Consider the following 24,851-nt stretch of genomic DNA (forward strand, 5'->3'; position numbering starts at 1 on the left):
CGTTTAACCTCTGTTATTTTCTTTATTTATTTTTTTGCCTGTCCCGTTTGGCTCTTTTGCATCAGAATTGTTGTCTAAAGGCAAAGAAAGATGCCCAACGGATTTACTTTACCAAACTGACCATCCCAGCCTTGCCGTAATGGTCCATTTGATTCACCTTTTATTGTTCATTTTATTTTCACTTACTGAATACGGGACAGACTTGACTGGGGGAAAGAAGGGGAGAAAGAAAGAGGGAAAGAGAAACAGCTGAGAAGAGGGACGGGGGAGAAGGGCAAAAGACAAAAACCAACAGAATGGGCAGAGAAAAAAAATGCATATATCGATCACCTGGATCACCTGCTGAGAAAGAAAAAAGAAAACAAGCAGAAGAGAACAAGAGTAACAGAATAAACAACATCACAATGATATATGGGAATATGACAGTAAATACTAAATATTAAACATTATTGTGCAGCACATAAGATCAACAGAACACAGTGTGCTTTGAGGTAGGAGCCAAAAAGGGTATAGTTTGTGGGTGTGATCACCCGTGTGCACACCTGTGAGCATGGACGCGCTTGTTTTTAAAAGGTTCCTTCATGTAATGATCTGCTAGAGGGTGTGGGGGGGCCACAGCCCCGTCCTCCAGGGCATGAAGCAGGTGTGGAGGAGATCAAAACTCCAGACATCCAGAGGCCCCCAGAACACAAGAGACCAAGGAAGACCAACAGAGGGGCAGCCGCGCCACTGTCCCAGAAAGAGCTGAGGAGAGTCCCAGATGAGGGCTCACTCAGCAGCCGCGGAGCAGAAGCCAGGGGGAGTTGCAGTGACGCGCCCGTGAGCTCCGCCGGCAGCCAGCCGTGCCTGAGTGACCGAGCCCCAGGCCGAGAGGCCGGGGGCACCCCACCTCCGAAGTGGCCCGAGCGAGCCCCAGGCTCCAGGCCCCGATAAGCGGCCGCCAAGGAGTGAGCCGGTGTGTAACTGGACGCCCATCCCCGGACACAAAGAACCACCAACGCACCGATGTCTGAGGGAGTCCGCCACTGGCAGGGGGAGTGGTGGTGGGAGGAGATAGGCCTCCATACCTTGGAGGGCCTGAGATGTCCCCAGAGAGGTGGCGTCTGACACCCAACCTGACATATAGACACAGACATACAGGCACACACAGACACAAACATCCATTCCCACCCTCATGCTCTCATATGCACTGACCTCTGTTATTGCCAACAAAGGTTATGTTACAAAGTATTGAGTTGTATTTTTGTTAATGACCAAATACTTATTTTCCACCCTCATTTACGAATAAATTCTTTACAAATCCTACCATGTGGATTCATGGATTTTTTTTTCACATTCTGTCTCTCACAGTTGAAGTGTACCTCTGGTGCAAATTACTGACCTCTGTCATCATTTTAAGTGGGGGAACTTGCACAATCGGTGGCTGACTAAATACTTTTTTGCCCCACTGTAAATCTGTGCTCTCCGTCCTTCATGTAACCTACCTCCTCCCCATCTCCACCTCAGGCACCTTAGCTAGAGCTCTGTTCAAGGTTCAGGCTTCATCTTCACCACCACCACCTGTCATGGGCTGGGTGAGTGGGTGACCTTAAATACCGCTGGTAATCAACCAGCGGTATTTAAGGCCAGGGTTGTCAACTATTCTTCACCAGTTCGTCCAATAACCTCTGTTAGTATAGGCCGCCTTAACTCTCCATGCTTTGTTTCTTTTTCCTCACCTTGTTTTCCTTGTGCTCCTAGTATCTCTTCGGATTCATCATACTCAACGTTTGCAGTTTGCCTTTTGCTCACCTGAATGCTGGCCGCACTGGAGATTACATTTGGGAGTCTCTCGTGGCAGGAATCATTTGGCTATCTTCTTCTCCAGTTGAGGCTGAATTCTTGTTCTTAGGGAAGAAGGATGTATTGATTATCTAGGCCTAAACGACATCACTGTAAAAACATATATATCCTTTGACACTAATAAACTCAGCTTTTGAACCCATCCACTACGCCACCATGTTCACAAACTTGATCTTCACATTGCTTACCACCTCGTCCACATTCACGAAGAGGACGAGTGTTAAACTGCATACGACACGCCTCTTGGTCACTTCAAGTACTTGGTAGCGCCTTTTGGGTTAACGAGCAGCCCTGCTGTTTTACAAGCCATAGTGAATGATGTGTTAAGGGATTTTTTAAGCTGCTGAAATAGAAGTGAATGTAAGAAAGACACCAAACAACACAGAACAACATCATGTTAAGAGACTTGCACATTAAATAAAGATTTAGCATTAGGTCTACACTTAGCTAGCTAAGGAGAAACTTTTAAAACATGTAGCACGTGACTGCAAATATTGCTTTCAGTATCATATCATATTCTCCGGCGAGAAAACAACATTGTGCCTCCAAGAATGAAAATGGAAATGTTTCTGTGCACAAATGCAAAACAGAAACCTCAACACGTTCTCACTCCTAAAGCGTAACATTTTTAGCTAGGTGACAAATCGTCATTATATTACGCCTCGGGAGTGAGAACGGGCTGGAAACATATGTAGTTTAAACTGGGGTCGTCATCGTCTGCTTTGTGCTTTCTCTTTTCTCTCTGTGTAGATGTGTAACTTTAAACTACACATGGCTTAAACAAAGAATGAACTCAGCAAAACTAAACAAAATGTCATGTCAGGGAGGAACCTGGCTTCCTAGGGCCGTCACAGATTTTTCGTAGCATCTAAGACGTTTTTTACCTTTGAGAAGAAAATGTCTCAGCCAGTCTCTGAGGATAGCAGTCTATAAACATCACATTTCTCCAGATTTATTCACTCCTTTAAGCAATGCTCATTTTTTGACAGTTGCACAGTTGCAGGGAAGTGTCCTATGCTGTTCTTCAGATACACGCATTATATACCAGTTGCTTCAAAAATATCACTTTTTTCCTATTTTCCTTCTATTGGTCAAGAATTATAAAGATGACTGGCAAAAATGTAATCTATAAATGAATAAATGATGACACTGATACGTCATTTGAATGTGAGGATCCATAATTACTCCCTCTCCAAAACATTTTAATGTTCTGTCAATTAATTTCACAGTTCAGGCTTTAAAGTGTTAAGTTGAATATTTTAGCTTTCGCTCGTACACCCACATACACATGCACCACTCCCCTTCAGTAACTGTATCATGGAAACCGATTTCCTTCTTTAGACAGTCCTTACATGGAAAGAGCTTGGGATGAATTTGGCACTGGACTAAATTCATAGAGGAAAATCAATCCAGCTGGGGAATGTCATATCTAGGTGATTAATGAGCAGAAGAAGTGTATTAACTGTCACCTCTCTAATTCACTGCTATTCCCTGCCCAACACCTCCAATAACACCTTTTTTTTCCTTTACCAAGACCTGTTGGATCGGTATGTGCTCTCTGCCTCATTCTGTGGAAGAAGTGTCCAACGCGTGTTTTCCAGTCTTATAACTGAAACGCATCGAGGCAGCTGTTGTTGTGATTCAGTGCAATATAAATAAAACTGAACTGAGTTGAGGGTTTTTTTTTTCATTACAATACGGGAATAAGAAAATTAACGGTTGAGGTATAAATGGGTCACTGCAGCGACAACCACGGGCCAAACTAAGATAGAAGAAATGTCTCTGGTATGTCTGAGCTCATCTCCACTTTCAACCACTTTGCACTCCTCATTTCAGTTTGGTCTCTTCGCTCATTCTGTCCTTAACTCTTTGCAGCTCAGCTGTTTCTCACTGCCACGATCTAATCAGTATTCAGAACTTCATGGGAACTTGTTCTCAAACTTTGCTGATTACTGTACATTTGATTCTCTACAAGGCTTTAAGGTTAATTCTCCTTTTTATTGAGTGTGCAGGGCTGGGATTTGTTGCCAACATTTGTTGCCAACATCATGCATGCTATGACTTCCATCTATAAATTACATGTTGATATTAAAAACACTGACACACTGCAGAGACTGACCTTTGCTCATTCAGTCTTCTGCCCTGCTTTTCTTATTACACACACACGTATAAAGACCTTCCCAAAAATGCAACCAGCTTTTGTGTTGTCTGCGTCACCGGCATCACAACAGTGGCCAAAAAGAGTATAATAAGTATATTTATTCACTATAATCACGTCTTTAAGCTTAGTTTAGGAGGTATATCAGAGGTTCCTGTCACCAACCTCTTTCTTGATGCATGTAGAGGTGAGAATTGACAGAGGATGTGGGAAACTGTTTTGGTACCACTAACAGAGCCAGGAAGGCTCACATTACACTGACTCTTACAGTGTGTGTTTTAAAATAGAACGGCTGTCAACTCCTCCCTGCAGAAATCCATCTATTCTGGGGACAGCATGTAGGGGGAGGGACAGGCAAATCGATGAGCTAAGAGTTTAGTGTCAGTTGTGTATATCTGGAGGTATAACACATTATTTTTCAACAAACCACATGCATTGATCCTGGCTCAATAACACACAATATTAATTAAAAACAATTAGTATGAGTTTTTGTGTGCAGCACCTACACAATTAAATGTTTTGATGTGATGATTCAGCTATTCTCAGAGCTAAAAATATTTCCTGAGGGCAGTATAAGGGTATAGAGTCATTAAAAACCAATGGATTTATTTACACAAGATCAAACACACGATTATGGCAATCATCATGAGGCCGTTTGCTCTAAGAATGATATTTCTTCCATTTTACAGAACAACAATAGTGTTCTGTAGCTATGTCCAGTGCAGTTAGGAGAGTAGGAAGGTGGATGGCAATGATATCAGTGTGCTCTAGACACCACTTCACACAATATTACTGAGGATGAACTAGAAGTGAAATACAATGGTCCCATTTTCATGTTACTTCCACTCAGAAACCATGTACAAAATATATATATGACAATATATACTTAATTTATATATGTGTATATATCAGAACACATAGACAGTATTGGATTTATCCAAGTATCAAATATGAATAAATAATGTCTCAAAGCTTTAGACCACAAACTAAAAGAGACCAACATGCAAACAAAAATAAAAGTCCTTTTAGTCAATGTTATATTTTGGTCCCCACTCTGGCAGTAGCTGTGACCATTTGTAACATCATTGTTTCAGTTACTGATATTATTGTTATGGATCTACATGAACTTTGGCATATCCAAATTTCATGTCAGACTGTGCATTTAAGGGTATAAATCAACAATATTTTAGCTTGTCTTCAACGTAATGGGGGCTAAATGAAAGCAAAGTGTGTATTGATGTGAAGTTTAACCACACAGCTTGTTTGTTTTTTGCTGTTGTCTTTTGTTTCATTTTAACTCAATCAGAGGGTGAGCCTGTGGCAAACATTTTCCCTCCAATACTTTAGAAGAAAGTTTATCAAGTACCTACAATTACAATTATTACCAAAGCTCAGAGTGGTATTAGTACACAGTGTACGTACAAACACACTAACTTCCCAACTAGCCGGGTCAGTCAGTACCGTGTACAACAACATTGTCAATATCCTGCCAGGTCTAACATAATGTGTCATCTTCCTTTCTGCCACAGTGTATTGTCATGATTGGCCAGACTTTCTCCTCATATGTGTCTCTCTAACATTTGTTCTACAGTTGAACAGTTGATGATGGAAAATACATTCCATTTGTTTCATATACCTCCTACAGTCATTCCCCTCTTCATCGTGAACTTAACTTATGGATGGTGCAGGCCTAACCTCCAGCATTTGCCCCTGTCAGTCACCCTGACTGCCACCCCCACCCCACCCTCCAACCTCTCAGCTTACCCCATAGGTCAGTCTCACTCTTTTTCTGTCGCTCACACATTAGTTCTGAATGTGCCTTCAGCATTGGCCACTTACTCCTCTCCACTTTTTCCTGCAGTCTTAACTGTTCACACAAGTGTTACAATTGGACTAAAAGACACAGTCTTATTGTGATCCCAGATTAAAACGGTAGGACACCAATTTTTCTAAGGATCATTTTTGTCACAACTTGGGAACAAGTATTTGGATTTCACTTTGGAATATCTTCTCTGCATTGGACTGTGTCCATTGGATGCCATTTTTACTGGTGTCCATTCCGTACTGCAAGAGTCTGTCTGAAGTGTCTACGTCAGAGTGGGTTTGAATTGATTAACTTGTGTGAGCAGGTGAAAAGAGCTTCAGCGGTGGACTCCTGCAGTCATTCTAGGTTAATTACTCCTTAGTTTGCTCTTTCTTAACTGTAACCATGGCATCATTGAGAAGTTTGATTCTTGCACTGTTGTTGGCGCTGCTCTGCTCTTTCCACACCCCGCTGGCACCTACTGCCAAGGCACAGGATCTGCCATTCCCTTCTGAGCAGGGTCTGATGGCTGACGATGATGACGATGACGATGATGACGACGACGACGACGACGATGATGATGACGACGATGATGACGACGATGATGATGACGACGATGATGACGACGACGATGATGACGACGACGATGATGACGATGATGACGACGATGATGACGACGACGATGACGACGATGATGATGATGACGATGATGATGATGACGATGATGATGACGACGATGATGATGACGACGATGATGATGACGATGACGACGATGATGATGACGACGATGATGATGATGATGATGACGATGACGATGACGATGATGATGACGATGACGATGACGATGACGACGATGATGATGACGACGACGATGATGACGATGATGACGATGACGACGACGATGACGACGACGATGACGACGACGATGATGACGATCATGAAGGTCAGTCTTTTTAATGGAAGTTAGGGGACGTGTGTTCTCATATTGCTTTGATTTTTCATATACGCAGCCATTTGCCCATGTAACATACTGGAAACTGTAATCCATCTGAGCATTACCTGTTATGACTTGTCTTTTCAGACAGTTTTTTCAGGCTACGAATGACTACACAAATTGTCAGAACAGGGGAATAAAATAGCAAAGTAGCCACCAGTCAAAGCAGACTGAATATTTAAGTGCCATTGAGAGGTAGTGCTTATCACAATGTTTCAGGGGTCAAATGTTTGCATGTTCAGTGCAGGACAGTGTACAAAAGGGGAGGAGCTAAAATGTTAGCCACTCCCCTTGTTAAGATTCTTACAACCTGATCATCTCTTTGTCCATATTTATTTAATGTCTCAGAGCTCATTGGTAATAAAAGTGCCTCCTCCACCTCTTTCCAGCTGTCCATTTCCCTTGCTGTCTCTGACACTGTGTTCTTTTCCCTGCTTAACTAGAGTTATGAGCACTCTTGGGAAATTGAACTGGCCCATCTGAAGTCCAACTGTCCGAAGTCCTTCGTACAGTATGCTAGATATGAACTTGGGGACTGCAGAAGATTTGATTTGAGAGAGAGAGAGAAAAAAACATCTCAAATAAGGCCAAGCTTGTCTTGGGAGTCAGTTATTGGGGTCACTAGTCTGAGATTTTTTATTTGTGTATCACTTGAAAGAATGTCTCCTCGAGAATGGTTCCTCCACTAGGATCTTCATTTTTCATTTGTTTTGGATTTGTGTCTTTATGTGAACCTACAGAGAAAGAAAGAGAGACAGTGATATTGGGAGTAGACTGGGGAACAGGGCGCTACAGAAACAGACAGAGGGAGAGTAAAGCGTGAGGGGAGGTGCAGGACGGCCACTACCTAAATTCACTCATTTGAAAGCTTTAATTACCAACAGACTTAAAGTTTCTCTCTTTTTCAATATCTCTCATCTTTCTTTCTCTGTGGGGCATTCATGCCACTCACTGCTGTAATGTACCAAATTCATTAATCAAGTCTGGTGTGTGCACTTGTAAAAACTGCTAAACACATATAATGGAAGAACTTTATGTATTTACAAGAAATGTAATAATCTTACCTCATTTTCTCTTGTCAAATTCTCATGTTCTTAATTGTTACATTTAAAAAAAGAATTGTGATGTGCATTTCAGTAGCTTAAACTAAAATTTTATTTCCTTTATTAATTTTTCTCCTATCAATCCAATGCTTATTTGGCACTGATATACCTAAATACAAATACTCAATGTAGAAATTGAACAAATGTATAAAACCTTATTTGTTATGAAATGTAACAGATTTGCCGATGCCTTTTCAGACCTTTAGGATTAGAGTGTTTGGGAAAAGAGAGAAACATCTCTTTCTATAGAGGAATTAAAGCTTTGTCAAAAAAAATCAAACTGTCAAGAGATGAATGGGTTGTCTGCATTCTCATTTGCCACATTTGTGGTTTGTGCTGACTGTGAACAATCATGTAGACATTACTACAATCAACACTGTCTTTTGTCTTAACACTTACTTTGATTTATTAAATAAATCGGGTTTTCAAAAATCGCTTATATCTGTTAATGAAGGCAGCGGACTTATATTAGAGTTGTCAAACTGATTGAAAAGCCATATTACTTTTATCAAAGATCTGTACAAATGTGTTGATGGTTTTACCTGTATGAGGACCAGAGCTACAGACATTTGAAATCTCAGTGTTCAAGTGAGTATCTCTTCTGACCACGGCCTATTGTCTATATGAACTGTGCTTTAAATGCTTTTCTAAGCATCTGGGTGGTGGTGTTTTGAAGCAGTGAACACAAATGTAATAGAGCTGCAAAAATGTTCATTAAAATGAAGGGGCAACACATTTTTTAACTTTTGCGTGAAACATTTTTTGATGATAATATAATATCGTGTCAAAAAGTTATTTGTAGCATGATTACTTTTTAGTGAACTACATGAATTTATATCCATAAGTACAGTTATAAGGTAATTCTTCTCTAATGTCTGACTATATACTTAATTACAACTACAAAGTGCACTTCCTGAAGAAATTGAAGTTAGCCGAATGTTACTGCAGCAGCTTTTACACCTGAGCATGTATACAACAGGTACATCAGACTGACCCCAACTCTGGGATTAGTGATGAACCATAATGCTTGTAAAGATTTCTGTAGTTTAGCTCAAATGACATTTTTCGACAGTTTCAATTTACTTCTAATTGAGAATTTTAATACAGTGATAGTAAACAGCTAATGTTGTCTTTTTCTACTTCCATTTCTACTTCCATTGTTCCACTGATTTATTCAGCTTCTTTTGTATTCTGTTTTACTTCCCATGTGTTTTTTGCGCTTTTGCAGCATTAAAACTGTAATTAATTAAGAAGTCACATTCACATCTATGGGCAGTTTAGAGTCACCAATTAACCTAATCCCTTAACCCTATACACCTTCTCATTTTATGGTTTTTCCACTATTTCCATTGTAGATTCTCACTGAAAGCATCAAACTATGAATGAACACATGTGCAAATATGTAGCAAACAAAAAAGTGTGAAATAACTCAAAACATGTTTTATATTTTAGATCCTTTGCTTTGATTACTACCTTGCACACTCTTGGCTCTCTCTCCATGAGCTTCATGAGGTCGTCTCCTGAAATGGTTTCCAACAGTCTTGAAGGAATTCAGAGATGCTGAGCACTTGTTGGTCCTTTGCCTTCACTCTGCGCTCCATCTTATCCCAAACCATCTCCACTGGGTTAGGTTAGGCGACTGTGGAGGCCAGGCCATCTCTTGGTCTTCCTTTCCTGGGGTGGTCCTCATATGAGCCAGTTTTGCCATAGCGCTTAATGGTTTTAATAAATATATAAATAGTAAAGACATCTGCTATAAATAGCAAACAGAAGCGATATATACAGTCTAGAGAAATATATACACAACAATAGAAAGGCACACATTGGAGAGCAAAGTTCTTGGTTGGAGGTAGCGCAAAGAAAATACTTGGTCTGAATAGTCTGTCTGTGGTTGGCCTAAAACATGAGGCCAACCACAGACCATGGCTCAGATTGGTGAGATGGGTGGGCAGGGGTGGCAGAGGGCAGCCAATGGTTTTTTTGGACGGTGTTAATGACTCTCTGTGCAGTCTTCCTGTTCTCAGTTGCGGCCCCTGCGCACCAAACACCTGGGCAGTAGGAGCGCACGTTCTCCACTGAGGAGCCATAGAAGGCCAGCAGCAGCTTCTGGTTCTGGTTGTTTTTCCAGAGGACATGGGGGAAATGCAGCCACTGCTGGGTCTTCTTTACCAGTCGGTGTTGTGGGTACAGGTGGGATCAGCAAAGATGTGGGTGCCCAGAAACCTGAAGGTGGAGACAGATTCCACCCATCCTCCATTTATAATCGAAGGGGAATGGAGCTGTTTGTCGCTCCTAAAGTTCATTATAAGTTCTTTGATTTTAAGGACCTTCTGCCTCAGGTTGTTTTCGGAGCACCAGGAGGACAGGTTCTGTACACTGTCTCATCTCTATCAGACATGGGCCCAACCACATTGGTGTCAAAAGCATACTTGACGATGACATTGGTTGGGTGGGTTGGTGTACAGTCATATGTTGGGACACATTCAAAGTTTTAGCAGTTTTCTGGACTGTCTGACCTTCAGTTCGTAAATTAATGATGGGCTGTTGTTTCTCTTTACTTAGCTGATTGGTTCGTGACATGATATGAATTCTAACAGTTGTCAACTATGGCTGTCAGCTGTGTACCAACCTGACTTCTGCACAACACAACTGATGTTGTTAAGAAGGAAAGAAATGCCACAAATGAACCCTGACAGGCACACCTGTGAGGGGAAACCATGTCAGGTGACTACATCATGAAGCTCACTGAGAGCAGGGTTTGCAGCTCTGTCAACAAAGCAAACAGTGGCTACTTTGAGGAATCTAAAATATATTTACAGTGGGGCAAAAAAGTATTTAGTCAGCCACCAATCGTGCAAGTTCCCCCACCTAAAATGATGACAGAGGTCAGTAATTTGCACCAGAGGTACACTTCAACTGTGAGAGACAGAATGTGAAAAAAAAATCCATGAATCCACATGGTAGGATTTGTAAAGAATTTATTGGTAAATCAGGGTGGAAAATAAGTATTTGGTCAATAACAAAAATACAACTCAATACTTTGTAACATAACCTTTGTTGGCAATAACAGAGGTCAAACGTTTACTATAGGTCTTTACCAGGTTTGCACACACAGTAGCTGGTATTTTGGCCCATTCCTCCATGCAGATCTTCTCGAGAGCAGTGATGTTTTGGGGCTGTCGCCGAGCAACACGGACTTTCAACTCCCGCCACAGATTTTCTATGGGGTTGAGGTCTGGAGACTGGCTAGGCCACTCCAGGACTTTCAAATGCTTCTTACGGAGCCACTCCTTTGTTGCCCGGGCGGTGTGTTTTGGATCATTGTCATGTTGGAAGACCCAGCCTCGTTTCATCTTCAAAGTTCTCACTGATGGAAGGAGGTTTTGGCTCAAAATCTCACGATACATGGCCCCATTCATTCTGTCCTTAACACGGATCAGTCGTCCTGTCCCCTTGGCAGAAAAACAGCCCCATAGCATGATGTTTCCACCCCCATGCTTCACAGTAGGTATGGTGTTCTTGGGATGCAACTCAGTATTCTTCTTCCTCCAAACACGACGAGTTGAGTTTATACCAAAAAGTTCTACTTTGGTTTCATCTGACCACATGACATTCTCCCAATCCTCTGCTGTATCATCCATGTGCTCTCTGGCAAACTTCAGACGGGCCTGGACATGCACTGGCTTCAGCAGCGGAACACGTCTGGCACTGCGGGATTTGATTCCCTGCCGTTGTAGTGTGTTACTGATGGTGACCTTTGTTACTTTGGTCCCAGCTCTCTGCAGGTCATTCACCAGGTCCCCCCGTGTGGTTCTGGGATCTTTGCTCACCGTTCTCATGATCATTTTGACCCCACGGGATGAGATCTTGCGTGGAGCCCCAGATCGAGGGAGATTATCAGTGGTCTTGTATGTCTTCCATTTTCTGATGATTGCTCCCACAGTTGATTTTTTCACACCAAGCTGCTTGCCTATTGTAGATTCACTCTTCCCAGTCTGGTGCAGGTCTACAATACTTTTCCTGGTGTCCTTCGAAAGCTCTTTGGTCTTGGCCATGGCGGAGTTTGGAGTCTGACTGTTTGAGGCTGTGGACAGGTGTCTTTTATACAGATGATGAGTTCAAACAGGTGCCATTCATACAGGTAACGAGTGGGGGACAGAAAAGCTTCTTACAGAAGACGTTACAGGTCTGTGAGAGCCAGAGATTTTCCATGTTTGAGGTGACCAAATACTTATTTTCCACCCTGATTTACGAATAAATTCTTTACAAATCCTACCATGTGGATTCATGGATTTTTTTTTCACATTCTGTCTCTCACAGTTGAAGTGTACCTCTGGTGCAAATTACTGACCTCTGTCATCATTTTAGTGGGGGAACTTGCACAATCGGTGGCTGACTAAATACTTTTTTGCCCCACTGTAGAGTTATTTATCCATCTTTTCTTTGATACATAATTCCATAAACTTGCTTCATATATTTGATGTCTTCAGTTTGTATCTACAATGTAGAAAGTAGAAGCAAATAAAGAAAAACCATGAAATGAGAAGGTCTGTCCACACTTTAACATGTAGTGTGTGTTAGCCCTGCTGATGGACTGGCAGCCTGTCCAGGGTGCACCCTGCCTGTCGTCCTATGGTAGCTGGAATAGGCTCCAGCCTGGGTGGATGGTATTACAACATAATACAAATGATACTAAACAGCAGAAACTAAAAGTCTGTTTTTACAACACTTTTATGTTGCCACTTTGATTGGTTGATTGATTGGTAATTTATTTCAAACATGTAAGCAATATACAGGTACATTTAGAAAAGAAAATAAGAGAGAAAAAAATACTATACAAAAACATCAATGCATTTCAATATAGCTGCCGTTCTGATTAATTTACATGTTGAAAGGGAGTGGGAAGAAGTAAACACTTATTTAATCCCACCCCTTTGCCATAAATTATCAGATAATATTTAATCAGCTTCCTTACTGATATAATTTGTAATAAAAATAGTGAACAGATTTCTGATATACCATATACTATAATATCACATCATGATTTTTTTTTTAAAATAGAGACATTCACTTAATTTCAATATTTTACTTTTCTTTATAGTTCGAGTAGATCATATTTTTATAACTCTTTTTGAACGGTTTTATGTTTGGACGTCGCTTTAATAGTGTGAATGCCTCAAGGCATTCACACTATTGAGTTCCTGTTTCTCTTTAAACTTTATTCTTCTACCTTATTCTATTTGCTCTGACCTTTGCTGGTTAACTACTCCCTCAGATTTTCACCATTCAAATTTTAAACTGTTCTGCTCTTTCTGCTAATGCCTGGTGCTCATAGCTTTTATACTTTTTCAGATATTAAGCATTTATTGCATTTTTTGGCCCATTTTGCTGAATGGGACCACATTATCAGTGTGATCACCAGTTTTGCTTGCCGGGCTGAGCCATGTTTTAGCTCAGTGAGATGAGCAGCCGTTCTCAGACCAGGAGGCCTGGGTTCAAATCCGCTTAGGACAAAAAAAAATTCAGTTAACAGTTCAACTATCTAAACTCTTTTCAGCACAAATTTCAGCTTTTTCACCTCTTTTTAGCAGAATTTTCAGTTTTTCACTGCTTTTCAGCACTAATTCAAGCTTCTTCAGCTGTTTCAGCACAAACTTCAGCGTCTTTACCCCTTTTCAGCAGAAATTCTTCTGATTCACCTGTTTTCAGCGCAAAGTTCTGCTTCTTAGCCTCTTTTCAGCATAAATTGTGCTGATTCACCTCTTTTCAGCAGAATTCCAACTTTTCTACCTCTTTTCAGCACAAAGCTCAGCCTCTTCAACTCTATTCTGCACAAATTTCAGTTTCTTCACCTCCTTTCAGCACAAAGTTCTGCTTCTTCACCTCTTTTCAGCAAATTTCAACTTCTGCTCCACAGTGCACATTTTTCTCTCATAATATCTTTGTTTGGCACCAGAACTGGTTTGGCTCAGTGGGATGAGCAGCTGCCGTGAGACCCGGTGGCAAAGGTTTGAATCCTATGTGTGACGGTTTCCACACATCTTCCCTGCTTGCCTCCACTCTGCTTTCTTGACACTCTTCAGTTTACCCTTTCACATACAGCCATCTTCAGCAAGCACTTCTGCTTCTACACCTCTTTTAAGCAGATAATTCTGCGTTTTCAGTTGTTTTCAGCAGATTCCAATACGAGGCATTCACACTGCATTTTCGCAGGAAATTCAACTTTTTCTCGTTCCATATTCAGACTGTTCCAGTTTCACTCCATGAACAGAAACACACAGACCTTCCCTGTTTTGAAGTTATAAAAACCCCTTAAATTATAACTTCCTTCTTTCAAACAAAAAGCATACTCTGAATATCACCTGGCAGTTCTTTATTTTTTGCTTTTCACTAGATCGTCAATTTTCAATATTTCAGACTGCAAAAATAGTGAGTTTGTATGTTCCTGTAACCTGCACTGTGGATGATTCGAATTGCTTTTTTTTTTTTGAAGAGTAAAAAGTGAATGTAATGTGGTTTTATAGTTTTTGCCCCAGACCTCTGCACAATAGCTTAAGTATGGTGAAACCAGTGAACAGTATAGAATATGAAGTGATGTTTGTCTAATAGCTGTTTTGCCTTGTTTAGTATTGCAATGCTTTGTGATACTTTGGAATGAATATATCTTACGTGAGCTCTCAGTTAAGTTTTTCATCTGTTATTACCCCCAGAAATTTATTTTCACTGACTCTTTCAATATCAACACCATTTATTTGAATCTTTGCATTTGTATTTAAATGACTATTTCCAAATAACATAAGTTTAGATTTATTCAAATTTAATGATAACTTGTTTTTATCAAGCCAGAACTTCAATTGACTTATTTCATTAGTCATATCCTCCAATAAATGCTCCAATACTGAAATTATCTATAAATGCCAACCATAATGCACCAAAAATCCCCAAAACTTTAAGAAATGAGCTGTAAACATCTTGATAGTTTTCTATTTTACTCTGTAGCCATTATATACACTTAGCAAACAAGTACTAAATTATTCTAGAATAAAACTAGAACTAGGCTTGCTCCTGTAACCTAAACCAGTCAATGTCTTCAAAGTATACTGAGTCTACTGACTCTGTGCCTTCTTTACTTTGTTGTCAGTCATTTTTACCAGTAAAAAGACAATTTTGCATTTTTTGCACTTTGGTTTTGTTATCATCTGTGAAGAAGCAAACTTATAACAAAAATCTGCATTGTAGTCCAGATCACAATATTAGGAATTAGAACTTCGTTCTTTCCTTTTGTTGTATAAAACAAAAACACCAGGGAAACAACTAGTTCATTTTATTGTAATTATTCTCATTTAGTCATATATCTTTTATAAATAATCTGTGCAGATGACGACGACGATGAAGACGGTACTTATCACAAGGGCTCTGTGTGCGCATATTGTGAATTCTGTGAGGTATGTATGAGATTGACTTTGAGAAATGATGTTCTGTCATTACAGGATCAAAGTCAAATCCTTACTAAAACAAACATCACGATGTACAGTTATGGACCCAAATATCTAAACATTAAAACTGGTGGATTGTTCCTTCCTTACTGACGTGAGAGCACTGCTTGCTATTTCATGATTTGCTTTCTAGTCTTTTTAAAATAAAATGGGCTTTCTTCCAGCACTGTGACAGCTGTGATAAATGTCCTTGTGAGGAGGGAGACACCTCCGAGCACTGTGACGACTGCAAGGTGAGAAAGTACACAACATCTGACCTCCTTCTCAATTTAAAGCAATTCTGCCTTTGATGCACAATAAATAACAACTATGGTAATGTAACACGATGACAATAAATCCAGGAACTAAGAACTGCAGAGCACAGAAAAGTAGGGAGTTTTTGACAACAGTGGTTCCTTTTCTAGTAATATAATGGATGGTGATATTGGTCTGTTGTATTTTTGAGGCAAGGGGGGAGCCAAGACTGTATAGTTTGAGGTGACGTTTGGAGCAAGCAACAAGTGGGGCTGACACTGATACAGGGGAAGCTAGCAAACAGGAAACGCACCAAAGGAGTCCAACAAAAAGCAATCCGGTTGTTCAGTGATGACGCGACGAATCCTACTTCCGGGCCTAAAGTAGTCTGCGTTTAATATGGCTTTTGTGTTGTTAACATGTTTAATGTTATTTATTTTCTTCTATTTGATCTCAAAAAGCTCCTAAAACAGTCAGTGATCACTGTTGACCTCCCTCGGCTTTTATTACCGCTAATCATTTATTTAAGCTCAGTTTTTAAAACCTTACGATGTAACTACAGCCCAGCCCATGCAGCAGTATATGAATGACTAACCTCGTATTGTGGATGGATTATCTCAGTTGTTCTCCTGGCTGAAGTTTGGTCCTTTTACAGCATCCTGCCATGCGATTACATTTGTTCCTGACCACCGAGAACACTCACATTAACTTTTATCGAGTGGAAAAAAAGTTAGCTTGTTTATATTATGCTAACATAGCTGTGTCGCTAGCGGTCACGTAGCACAACATTATATACCAGCTAGCCCAACTTCAGTAACCCTACAAACGTCACTGCTGTTTAGTTTTCTGTCTTCATTTATGCTGGAAGTGATAGCAGAGCTGTACGTTTTAATTTGTTTCCAAAACCCCGCAGTCAGGACATGCTATATTGTATTTAGATAGAAGCTAGCGAGCTAACTCCCTGCTAACTTCTAACTCCGTTAAATGTCATAAATTCCGTTTTCATGGATGCCTGGATGTTAAACTCAATTGTTACACCTGGTAGAGCAGAACGCTGATCATTTTATTAAAGATGAAAGACTTTAGACAGTTTTTCAACTCTCAGTAATGCCATAGTGATCGTTTGATATATGGACCTGCAGCAGAGTTTAGACCCAGACACGGCTAGTGACGTCAGACTGAACAACCGGATAGGTGTGTTTTGATTTAAGGCATTTTGCTGCCATGGTTTGGGTCTACCTTTACCATTAGAGGGATGGGTTACTACCAGAGAGTAGCCAAAAATTGTACTCAAGTAACAGTAGCACTACCTCAACATAGTTTTACTCAAGTAACAGTAAAAACTAGCCGTCCAAGAAATTATTCAAGCAAGAGTTAAAAGGTATTGAGTAAAAAGGGTACTTGGGTACTGAGTAACTGATCATAACATCTGATTTAATGTTTAAAAATGAGATCATCAGACAGGCAGAAATATAAAGTGAAAGAATGAAAAGGAAAAAAATACTACATATATATATATGTAGTATATATATATATATATATATATATATATATATATATATATAGTGCAAAAGTGCATTGAAGCAGTTCTGCTTTTCCATAGTCGTCCCATCTTCCTGACTTTATACTGTCACATTATAATGTCACTCACCACTCTGCTACTGTTCAGAACCCCCCACCCCCGTACCATTTCATGCCAGGACAAATTTTGAATTCATTAATTTGTTTCTTTTTGTTCATAGATGTGCAGTTTCTGCAATGTTTGTCCTGTTTGCCAAACCGTTTGTAAGCCTGGTGAGTAAATTCTCTGTCACCACTGTGAATATATGAATATATATGGAACGACATTTCAAAAGGAAAGTTTCTTTGTTTCAGTTTATCTGGTCATCACTCCTAAATTACAGGAAGCTTAGAGTTTGGCACTTTATATATAGTCATGTCCTATCTTTGAGCCACAGTTTTGGGGAATCATTAAATTTTCCTTTTGATATGCTCAAGTCATATTTTAGTCTTTTCAGTTCCTTCAGTCTGGTCCCTGTGTTTCTTTATGTCTTCTTTGTTTCCTTGAAGTCTGTCATGTCTCCATATTTTTTCTTCTGTCCATGTCAGCTTTGTATGTCTCACATTACTTCTGGTTTCATTTTGATAAACCCGTGTCTTGTCTGTGTTATGTTCAGTTTGCGGTCTTATTAATCCTGATTTGTCCTTGCTGTGTTCCCAGCTGTCTCCACTTCCCTAATCCCCCCCCCCCCCCCCCCCCCCCCCCGTGCATTTATTAATGTGAACGTTAAGATCCAAATCTTGATTTATTAAACATTAAATAATTGATGTTTTCATTATTGTTTTCTGTACTGTCCCCTGTTGTCCACTCTTGTTGTCTCTGTTCTAATATGATGTGATCACTGGTTTTTGTCCTTGTCTCTATATCTGTAAATAGTGTCTCTGTATGTTGTTATTAACTTGTGTGTAAATCAACCTGCCACAGGGTCTACAGATGTGTGTGTGTGTGTGTGTGTGTGTGTGTGTGTGTGTGTGTGTGTGTGTGTGTGTGTGTGTGTGTGTGTGTGTGTGTCAGAGGGGTGTTTACATCCTGCCACCAATCAAAAACTGTCTGCTTAGAATTTGTGGACTCATGCTGAGCTTGCTTGAGGTCATTTTTTGTTGTACTGCATTACTTTCAGTACTTCTTCATTTTGATGATCTTCAGTACCAACTTTTGCTTTTTTTATTTTGGAAAAGGAAATTTTAGCAAATGAAGCTCAGTCTAAGTAATTTTTTGGCTTTATTTATCACATTTTTCAGTTTTTGGTACTCTATATTTTGGTAATCTTATGCAGTTAAGCCATTCAGCAAATTCAACTTTAAGTATTTCTAATAGTTTCAAGCATTTCAGGTAAAATTTCCAAATTTTCAGCATTCATATTATAGATTGCAGCTTGTCCAAAATGCTCCGGCACGCCTTTTGACTGAAACCAGAAGGTTTGCCTCTGTCACCCCTGTCCTTGCTGATTTGCAATCAAATACTATATTGAATTTAAAATATTGCTGCTTACCTTTAAAATTATAAACAATACAGCGCCTAGCTATCTCGACGAAACTCCTTAGACCATATACCCCTGGGACAGCCCTCAGGTCATCAGCCCAATGACTTTTGGTACAGTCTAGATCTCGGCTTAAGTATAAAATACAGGCATTAACTAACCAGAAAAGCAAGGTTAAATAAGAGAGTTTTTAATAGTGATTTGAATGATTGGATGGATTCAGACGCGTGAATAGCAATGGGAAGGTTATTCCACAGCTGAGGCGCAACCAGGGCAAACGCATGGTCACCTCTGGTCTTAACTAACAATTTAACTTTGTATACATCTTCTACTTAATACCCATGTGTTTCTAGCAAGTTTGGTTTGATATTCACTTTTATTCTTGCGTAATTAGTGCCATTGACCTGTTGGCATATTCAGTGCTTTGTTAATGGTCTTATATTATTCATGTTTTAACCTGCTGTTTTATTGTGAAGCACTTTGGTGTACCGTTGGTATGGTATTGTATATTGCATATTTGCTGTGAAATGCTTTTTCTAGTTGTCTCTGTCTCTATCTCTAAACTCTGTTACATACTCAACATGGAATGATCCCCTTTGTCAGGGCGTGTAGCTTCTTCTTTAAGATACTCCAATTTGCGTGGCCATGCCCCTTATCTATAAAACAGCTGTTCAGACTTGAAATCATCGATCATTTGAGCTTCACTTTACTGTCAGGTGCAGTGTGTGTATTGGAAGAGTGTGTGGTACAGTGTGTGTCTGTTACCTTTATGGTGGGGAGCCTGTCTGTTGGCAGCCTCCCAGGATTGCTGTCATTTCCTCTGTAGCTCTAGTTGGCTGTGATCACTTCTGGCATATTGCCTGTGGTTTCGCTGGTTTACATGTCCATTGGGTCCTTGCTGTGGCTGATGCTGTTAGCCCCGTGAGCGAGGGTTTCTCTGGTCTGCTAGGTGAGCCCAGTCTGTTTTTCACGATCGTGAGTTTCACACCGAGTGGCTTAGCATAACCCTTCTCACCAAGCATCCTTCACAATATAAACTAAAAGAAAATTGTATGAAAGACAGTCAGGGGAACATGAAGATCAGCAAAGAAAGATGAGCTATTTAGCTTAGCTTAGGAAAAAGCAGTATTTATCTCGCTGTTTCATCGTTACGGCTGCCTCATTCTCCCAGCAAGTATGGCAAGCCCTGTGTGCCATAACTGTGTGGGATGTGACATTTCTATGCCTCTGGATGATGGCATAACAGGTGCGATGTGATTGGGTACTAACATGCCTTGCTGGTGAGGGAAAAACCCCTAGTCCTGTATGGACTGACCTGTACTCACTTTTCTGGCACAAAATGTGCAGGCTCACCCCTTCTCGATATGCCTAAAGTTGGAAAAATGGATGCCTCACAGGCCAAGGGGGAGTGCCCAGACCCTTGGCAGGTGTCTTTCCCTTCCCCTGCTGCTAGGCTTGTCGAAGAGCCACCCTTTAGGAGCTCCTCACTGGCCCCAGCGATTGAATGTGATTAGCAGAGCATCCAGAGCTCTGCCCTTCCTGAGGACTCTGTGGCGCCTGCTTCCAGTTTTGAGGACACTGGACATTTGCGGCCTTCCCAGATGCAGGTGCCTGACATTAAGGACCTGATGAGCTAGTAGTTCGGCTCTTGGCTTTTGTAGACGTGGTGCGCACCCACATGGAAAGAAGGAGGATGAACAGCCAAGGCTCTGACATCCTCCAGCGACCCCCCTCTCCCTTGACCTATCCTGGAGCAAGGTCGGCCAGCCCCCTTCCAGCCTGTGCCTGGAGCGGTCTCACTAGGTAAAAGTTGTGGTCTCCACTGAGCTTTCCATTGGTGGAGGGACTCAACCAACTTAGACCAGGGTCACGCAGTAGGTCTGGTGACTCACCGTCAGCTGGTCTTCACGGACACTTGTAAATGGCTATTGAACCAGCCACTAGGCAACTTATCCTCACTGGAGCTGTAACATGTTATCATCAGGACAGACACAATGGTTGCAACAGCCTACATCAACAGGCCTAGGTTCTCCCCTCCTCTTCAGGATGGCTAACAGGTTGTGGCAGTGTGCTCATCCCCTGTTCCATTGAGTTTGCTTGGGTACATGCAGCAGGGCCATTGAACGTGGACATTAAGTTGATGGGGGCCCGAGCCCAGGAGAGTGGAGACTCCATCCACAGATGGTTGACCAGGTCTGGCATCACTTTGGAAGGGCAAACTTCTATCTTTTCGTCCAGGGAGTTGACGCAATGCCATTGTTTCTTCTCTCTCCAGAATGATGACCTGCCTCTGGGGTGGGACACCCGTGCACACCCTTGCCCCCAGACTCTATGCATTCCTTTCCATTCTCCCTCCTCCAGTTGGTCCTCCACTGAGTCCAGACCGAGGAGATGAGGCTGATCCTGGTGGCCCCTCTTGGTCCCACATGCCTTGGTTTTCAGCAATCCCTCTGCTACTGAATGGGACCCATGAGAGCTTCCCTTCCAAAGGGACCTCCTGTCTCAAATAAGCAGTATGCTTTTCCAGCCCTTCCTGGCAGGGCTCAGGGTGAGAACCTGGAAAGGCACCTTTCCTTAGGGTTGCCTGAACCTGTGATATGAAATTTGCAGGAATCTGTGCACCATCCACAAGGTCTGCCTATCCCTACCGCTGGTGACTTTTTGCTTCCTGATGTGCGGTCCAATAGTTGGACCACTACGAGGCTACATTTAAGACCATCCTGTAGTTCCTGCTTTCCCAACTGATCTGCAATTACCCAGCGAGGTATGGTAACAGCAATCAAGGTGGTTCACACTGGTTGCTCAGCACTCAGTGGGACTGACCTCTCCCTAATTTCCTGGTTTCTTAGGAGTGCCCAGCAACTTACATTTCGCAGGACTGGACCTCCAGTTCCTCCATGGGACATGGATGTGATCCTTGGTGCACTTCAGCATTGTCCCTTTGAGCTGCTCAAAGATGCTCATGTGAAATGGCATTTCCTTAAAATGGCCTTTTTGGTGGACATAACATCTGCCAGTCCACAGAGATTGCTACAGGTGGTTGCTAAAGAGGAAAGAGGTAATCCTGCAAGAAAAATGAAGAATTGCCATCCCTCAGCAGATTAGATCAAATTAGGTTTTCCGATTATGATCCAATGTGTTCCAGCATTTGTAATCCTGAGAGGAACATGTTTTTGGTTAACTCAAACTGCAGTAGAAAGTTACAATAGGTAACAGTTTTCCATCTGATCATATATGTTGACTTTGTCATTGGTTGTCTCCAGCTCACTAATGGTTCATCGTTTTTATTCAGGAGGATTTCTGGATGAAGTGACTGGATCGATCTACAAGTGAGTGCTGTTCACACTGACTTTAAGCCTGCTCAAGTTATTCTGAAATTCAGTCATTCACATCTCTATTTCTTTTTCCATAGGACTGTAGCTGACGTCTTTGATGAAGATGATGATGATGTCAACTAAATTTAACCATATGTTGCCACCATGTGGACAAACTAATATACCATACTTTCATTGGTTATGGTTATTTGGGGTTTTTTTCTTCAATAACACATTTGCTCCCCAATAACGTCAGAGAAATTTTTAAAATAATAATTTCACATGTTTATGTATTGTTGCTACCTGACAAGTCTGAATACTGAAATCATTATTTAAATAAAACAGACGGGACATTTTTATTGATTGACTGATTTTTAAATGCAGACTGTTTTGGGAAGCGCATCTGTAACTGGAAGGTTCGATCCCCGGGCTCTCTGTCCTGGTTGTTGTGTCCTTGGGCAAGACACTTCACCTACCGCCAGTAGGTGAAGTGTTGGCCAGAGGGGCCGATGGTGCAATATGGCAGCCTGGCTTCTGTCAGTCTGCCCCAGGGCAGCTGTGGCTACAACTGTAGCCTCCACTAGTGTGTGAATGTGAGAGTGAATGAATAGTGGCATTGTAAAGCGCTTTGAGGGCCTCAAAAAGCGCTATATCAATCCAATCCATTATTATTATTATTATAAGTGAGCACTTGGCAACAGTTGGAACTTTTTAACAGGAAGAGACCTCTGGCAGCACCAGGCTTAGTTAGAGGCAGACCAGGGGAAGAAGAGAAGAAGATGAGCACAGAGAGACCACAAACAGCAGATTTTTGTCAACTATATTACCTGACAAAACTTTCATTGGCAACAACTTAAGGATTAATTTGATTCTAGCTTTCACAAGCTTTTTTTAATTCTACAACTATTCTTCAACCTCAAGTGAAAGACCAAAGAAGATATCAGGACAAGATGTTCACTGTGCTGAAATGGGATGAAGGAACATCAGCAAGCATGATGAGAACCTCACAAAACACCAGAGATTGAGAGTAGAGCTAGAGAAGGTGTGGAAATTAAGGGCAACAGTGGTCTCTGTGGGAACACTCAGAAGAGATATAGGTACAAAGTGACTCAAAAAATGCCATTTTATATGGTTAGAAATTTATAGCATTTTAACAGGCAACATGGTATGATTTATTGGTATTAACAATAAAAGTATTGACAATACAAGTAGTCAGTAACTACTGAGGATGATTGTGCTTTTTTTCATCTTTGCCTACGCCAGCTACCATAGGGAAGGACACAGGGTATACTTGGACAGGCCACCAGCACAGAAAGACAAAACAAGGCTGACACAGTGATCCGGACAACGATTCACACTCATATTTGCTCCTCCTTATTGACTAGGACCTTCATGATAATCACCACGCCACCTTACTGCCAACATTAACTTTTATTTCACTTTTTTTCACTTGTACTTTGTTGGAAAAAAGTTTTTTGTAAATTCTGCATTTGGCTGTAGTGAACGTTTAAATCCAGCAGATTTTGCTACTGGGTGACACACCAACAGCTGGTTCGAGCCAGCAGGGTTCACCTCCAAGCACAGTGAGTTACCTGCTGGAGCCTGAAACTGCAGCAAGGTGCAAAGCAGATCTAGTATGCCCAGTGTTGGGTAAGTTACTTTAAATTAGTAACTTAATTACATTACTAGTTACTTCCATCAAAAGTAACTCAGTTACTTCAAGTTACTCGTTACTTTCAAAGTAACTAGTTACTAGGGAAAGTAACTTTGGTTTTACTCAGAATTCTCTTGTTAATGTGTTGCTTCCATAACTTTGCCAGTCTTCTAGCTTGCTTACTTGCCACAGTGCACTGTGCCACCTACCAAAGGAAAAAATAATGTGCATATTTCCACGAGAGAAATCCCACGCCTGGACCGTTGTTGACCGCCGCCATGATTCTAGTCTACGTCACAGCGTCATGTGCGCTTTTTACATCCAACACAAAAACTGCAGTCGTGGTGCTTTCGATTGTACTCAGAACTCAGAAATTCTGCCTTCTGAATAGGAAGATGTAGGTAACAGCAGACTGCAGATGAGCTGCATACAGGGCTGGACTGGGACAAAACCACCACATATCCAGCTTTACAGCTGTGGCTCCAGCAGACATCAGCTGATACTAGAAAGTAATATTAAATAAATTCTAACAACAGCTGATCAAACGTGCTGCTGTTGTTTAACGTGACATCCGCTGGTTTCCTCTTTCTGGCGCAAAGCGGACGATAAATAAACAAGAGGGAAAAGCCGATCAGCTGATCATTGATCAGTTTCATGATTAAAGTAGCAACAGGAGAGGGAGGGGGGAGAATGAGAGAAGAAGAGGCAGCTGTGCAGCAAAGACAGAATAACTCCAGCTTTGTGTCTTTTTCATTGTAGCTGAAGTCCGGGACAAACTGTTCCTTTTCACGTCAACACAAAACGCATAATATTTTCTCTGAATACGAGACGATTTTGTTTTTTACAGGACGGTTGGCAACTCTAATAATTAACCGTATGAACAAAATAAAGTTCACTATCAGTAACATAGCACCACCCAGCTGTATAGAAACTCCGTCATGCTAGCTAGCACGCAGTACGAAAAAGTCAGCACAACAAAAATAAACTCCACCTAAACTTGGTTTATATCTGACCCAGAGAGACTGCAGGTCATAACTTCTTACCTGAAGTTCAGTTCACCTGACACTCGGACCAGCGCCCGCTTCGGGTCTCTCCTCCTGCCTCCCCTTTCTCTCATCCACCTGCTGGCCTCCACCACTTGCTAATGTTACTGAATCTGTGGAAGCTCCGCGATAGCCACCACACGAAGTAACGAGTAACGAGCCTATCTA

At 41.3% G+C, this 24,851-nt stretch overlaps 1 protein-coding gene across 2 annotated transcripts; it reads left to right on the forward strand.

Moving 5' to 3' along the window:
- Positions 1–5,778: 5,778 nt before the first annotated feature.
- Positions 5,779–22,363, forward strand: LOC308411225 (uncharacterized protein). Of its 2 annotated transcripts, XM_080905075.1 has the most exons (7): positions 5,779–6,593; positions 6,684–6,747; positions 15,279–15,346; positions 15,562–15,630; positions 17,374–17,425; positions 21,965–22,001; positions 22,085–22,363. In XM_080905075.1, the coding sequence occupies exons 1-7, from the start codon at positions 6,210–6,212 to the stop codon at positions 22,128–22,130; spliced, it is 720 nt and encodes a 239-aa protein (XP_080761201.1). In that variant the 5' UTR covers positions 5,779–6,209; the 3' UTR covers positions 22,131–22,363. The 2 variants fall into 2 exon arrangements, with proteins under 2 accessions (XP_080761201.1, XP_080761200.1); XM_080905074.1 differs by having other exon boundaries at positions 5,780–6,747; positions 22,085–22,361.
- The last annotated feature ends 2,488 nt before the right edge of the window (positions 22,364–24,851 follow it).

Source organism: Rhamphochromis sp. 'chilingali' (genome assembly GCF_963969265.1).
Source record: "Rhamphochromis sp. 'chilingali' genome assembly, chromosome: 15".
Taxonomy (NCBI): Eukaryota; Metazoa; Chordata; class Actinopteri; order Cichliformes; family Cichlidae; genus Rhamphochromis; species Rhamphochromis sp. 'chilingali'.

Coding starts and splice junctions, on each gene's coding strand:
- LOC308411225 (XM_080905074.1), top strand. CDS start 6,210: ATGGCATCATTGAGAAGTTTGATTCTTGCACTGTTGTTGGCGCTGCTC. Junction 17,426..21,964: donor CCAAACCGTTTGTAAGCCTG/GTGAGTAAATTC, acceptor GTTTTTATTCAG/GAGGATTTCTGGATGAAGTG. Junction 22,002..22,084: donor GTGACTGGATCGATCTACAA/GTGAGTGCTGTT, acceptor CTTTTTCCATAG/GACTGTAGCTGACGTCTTTG.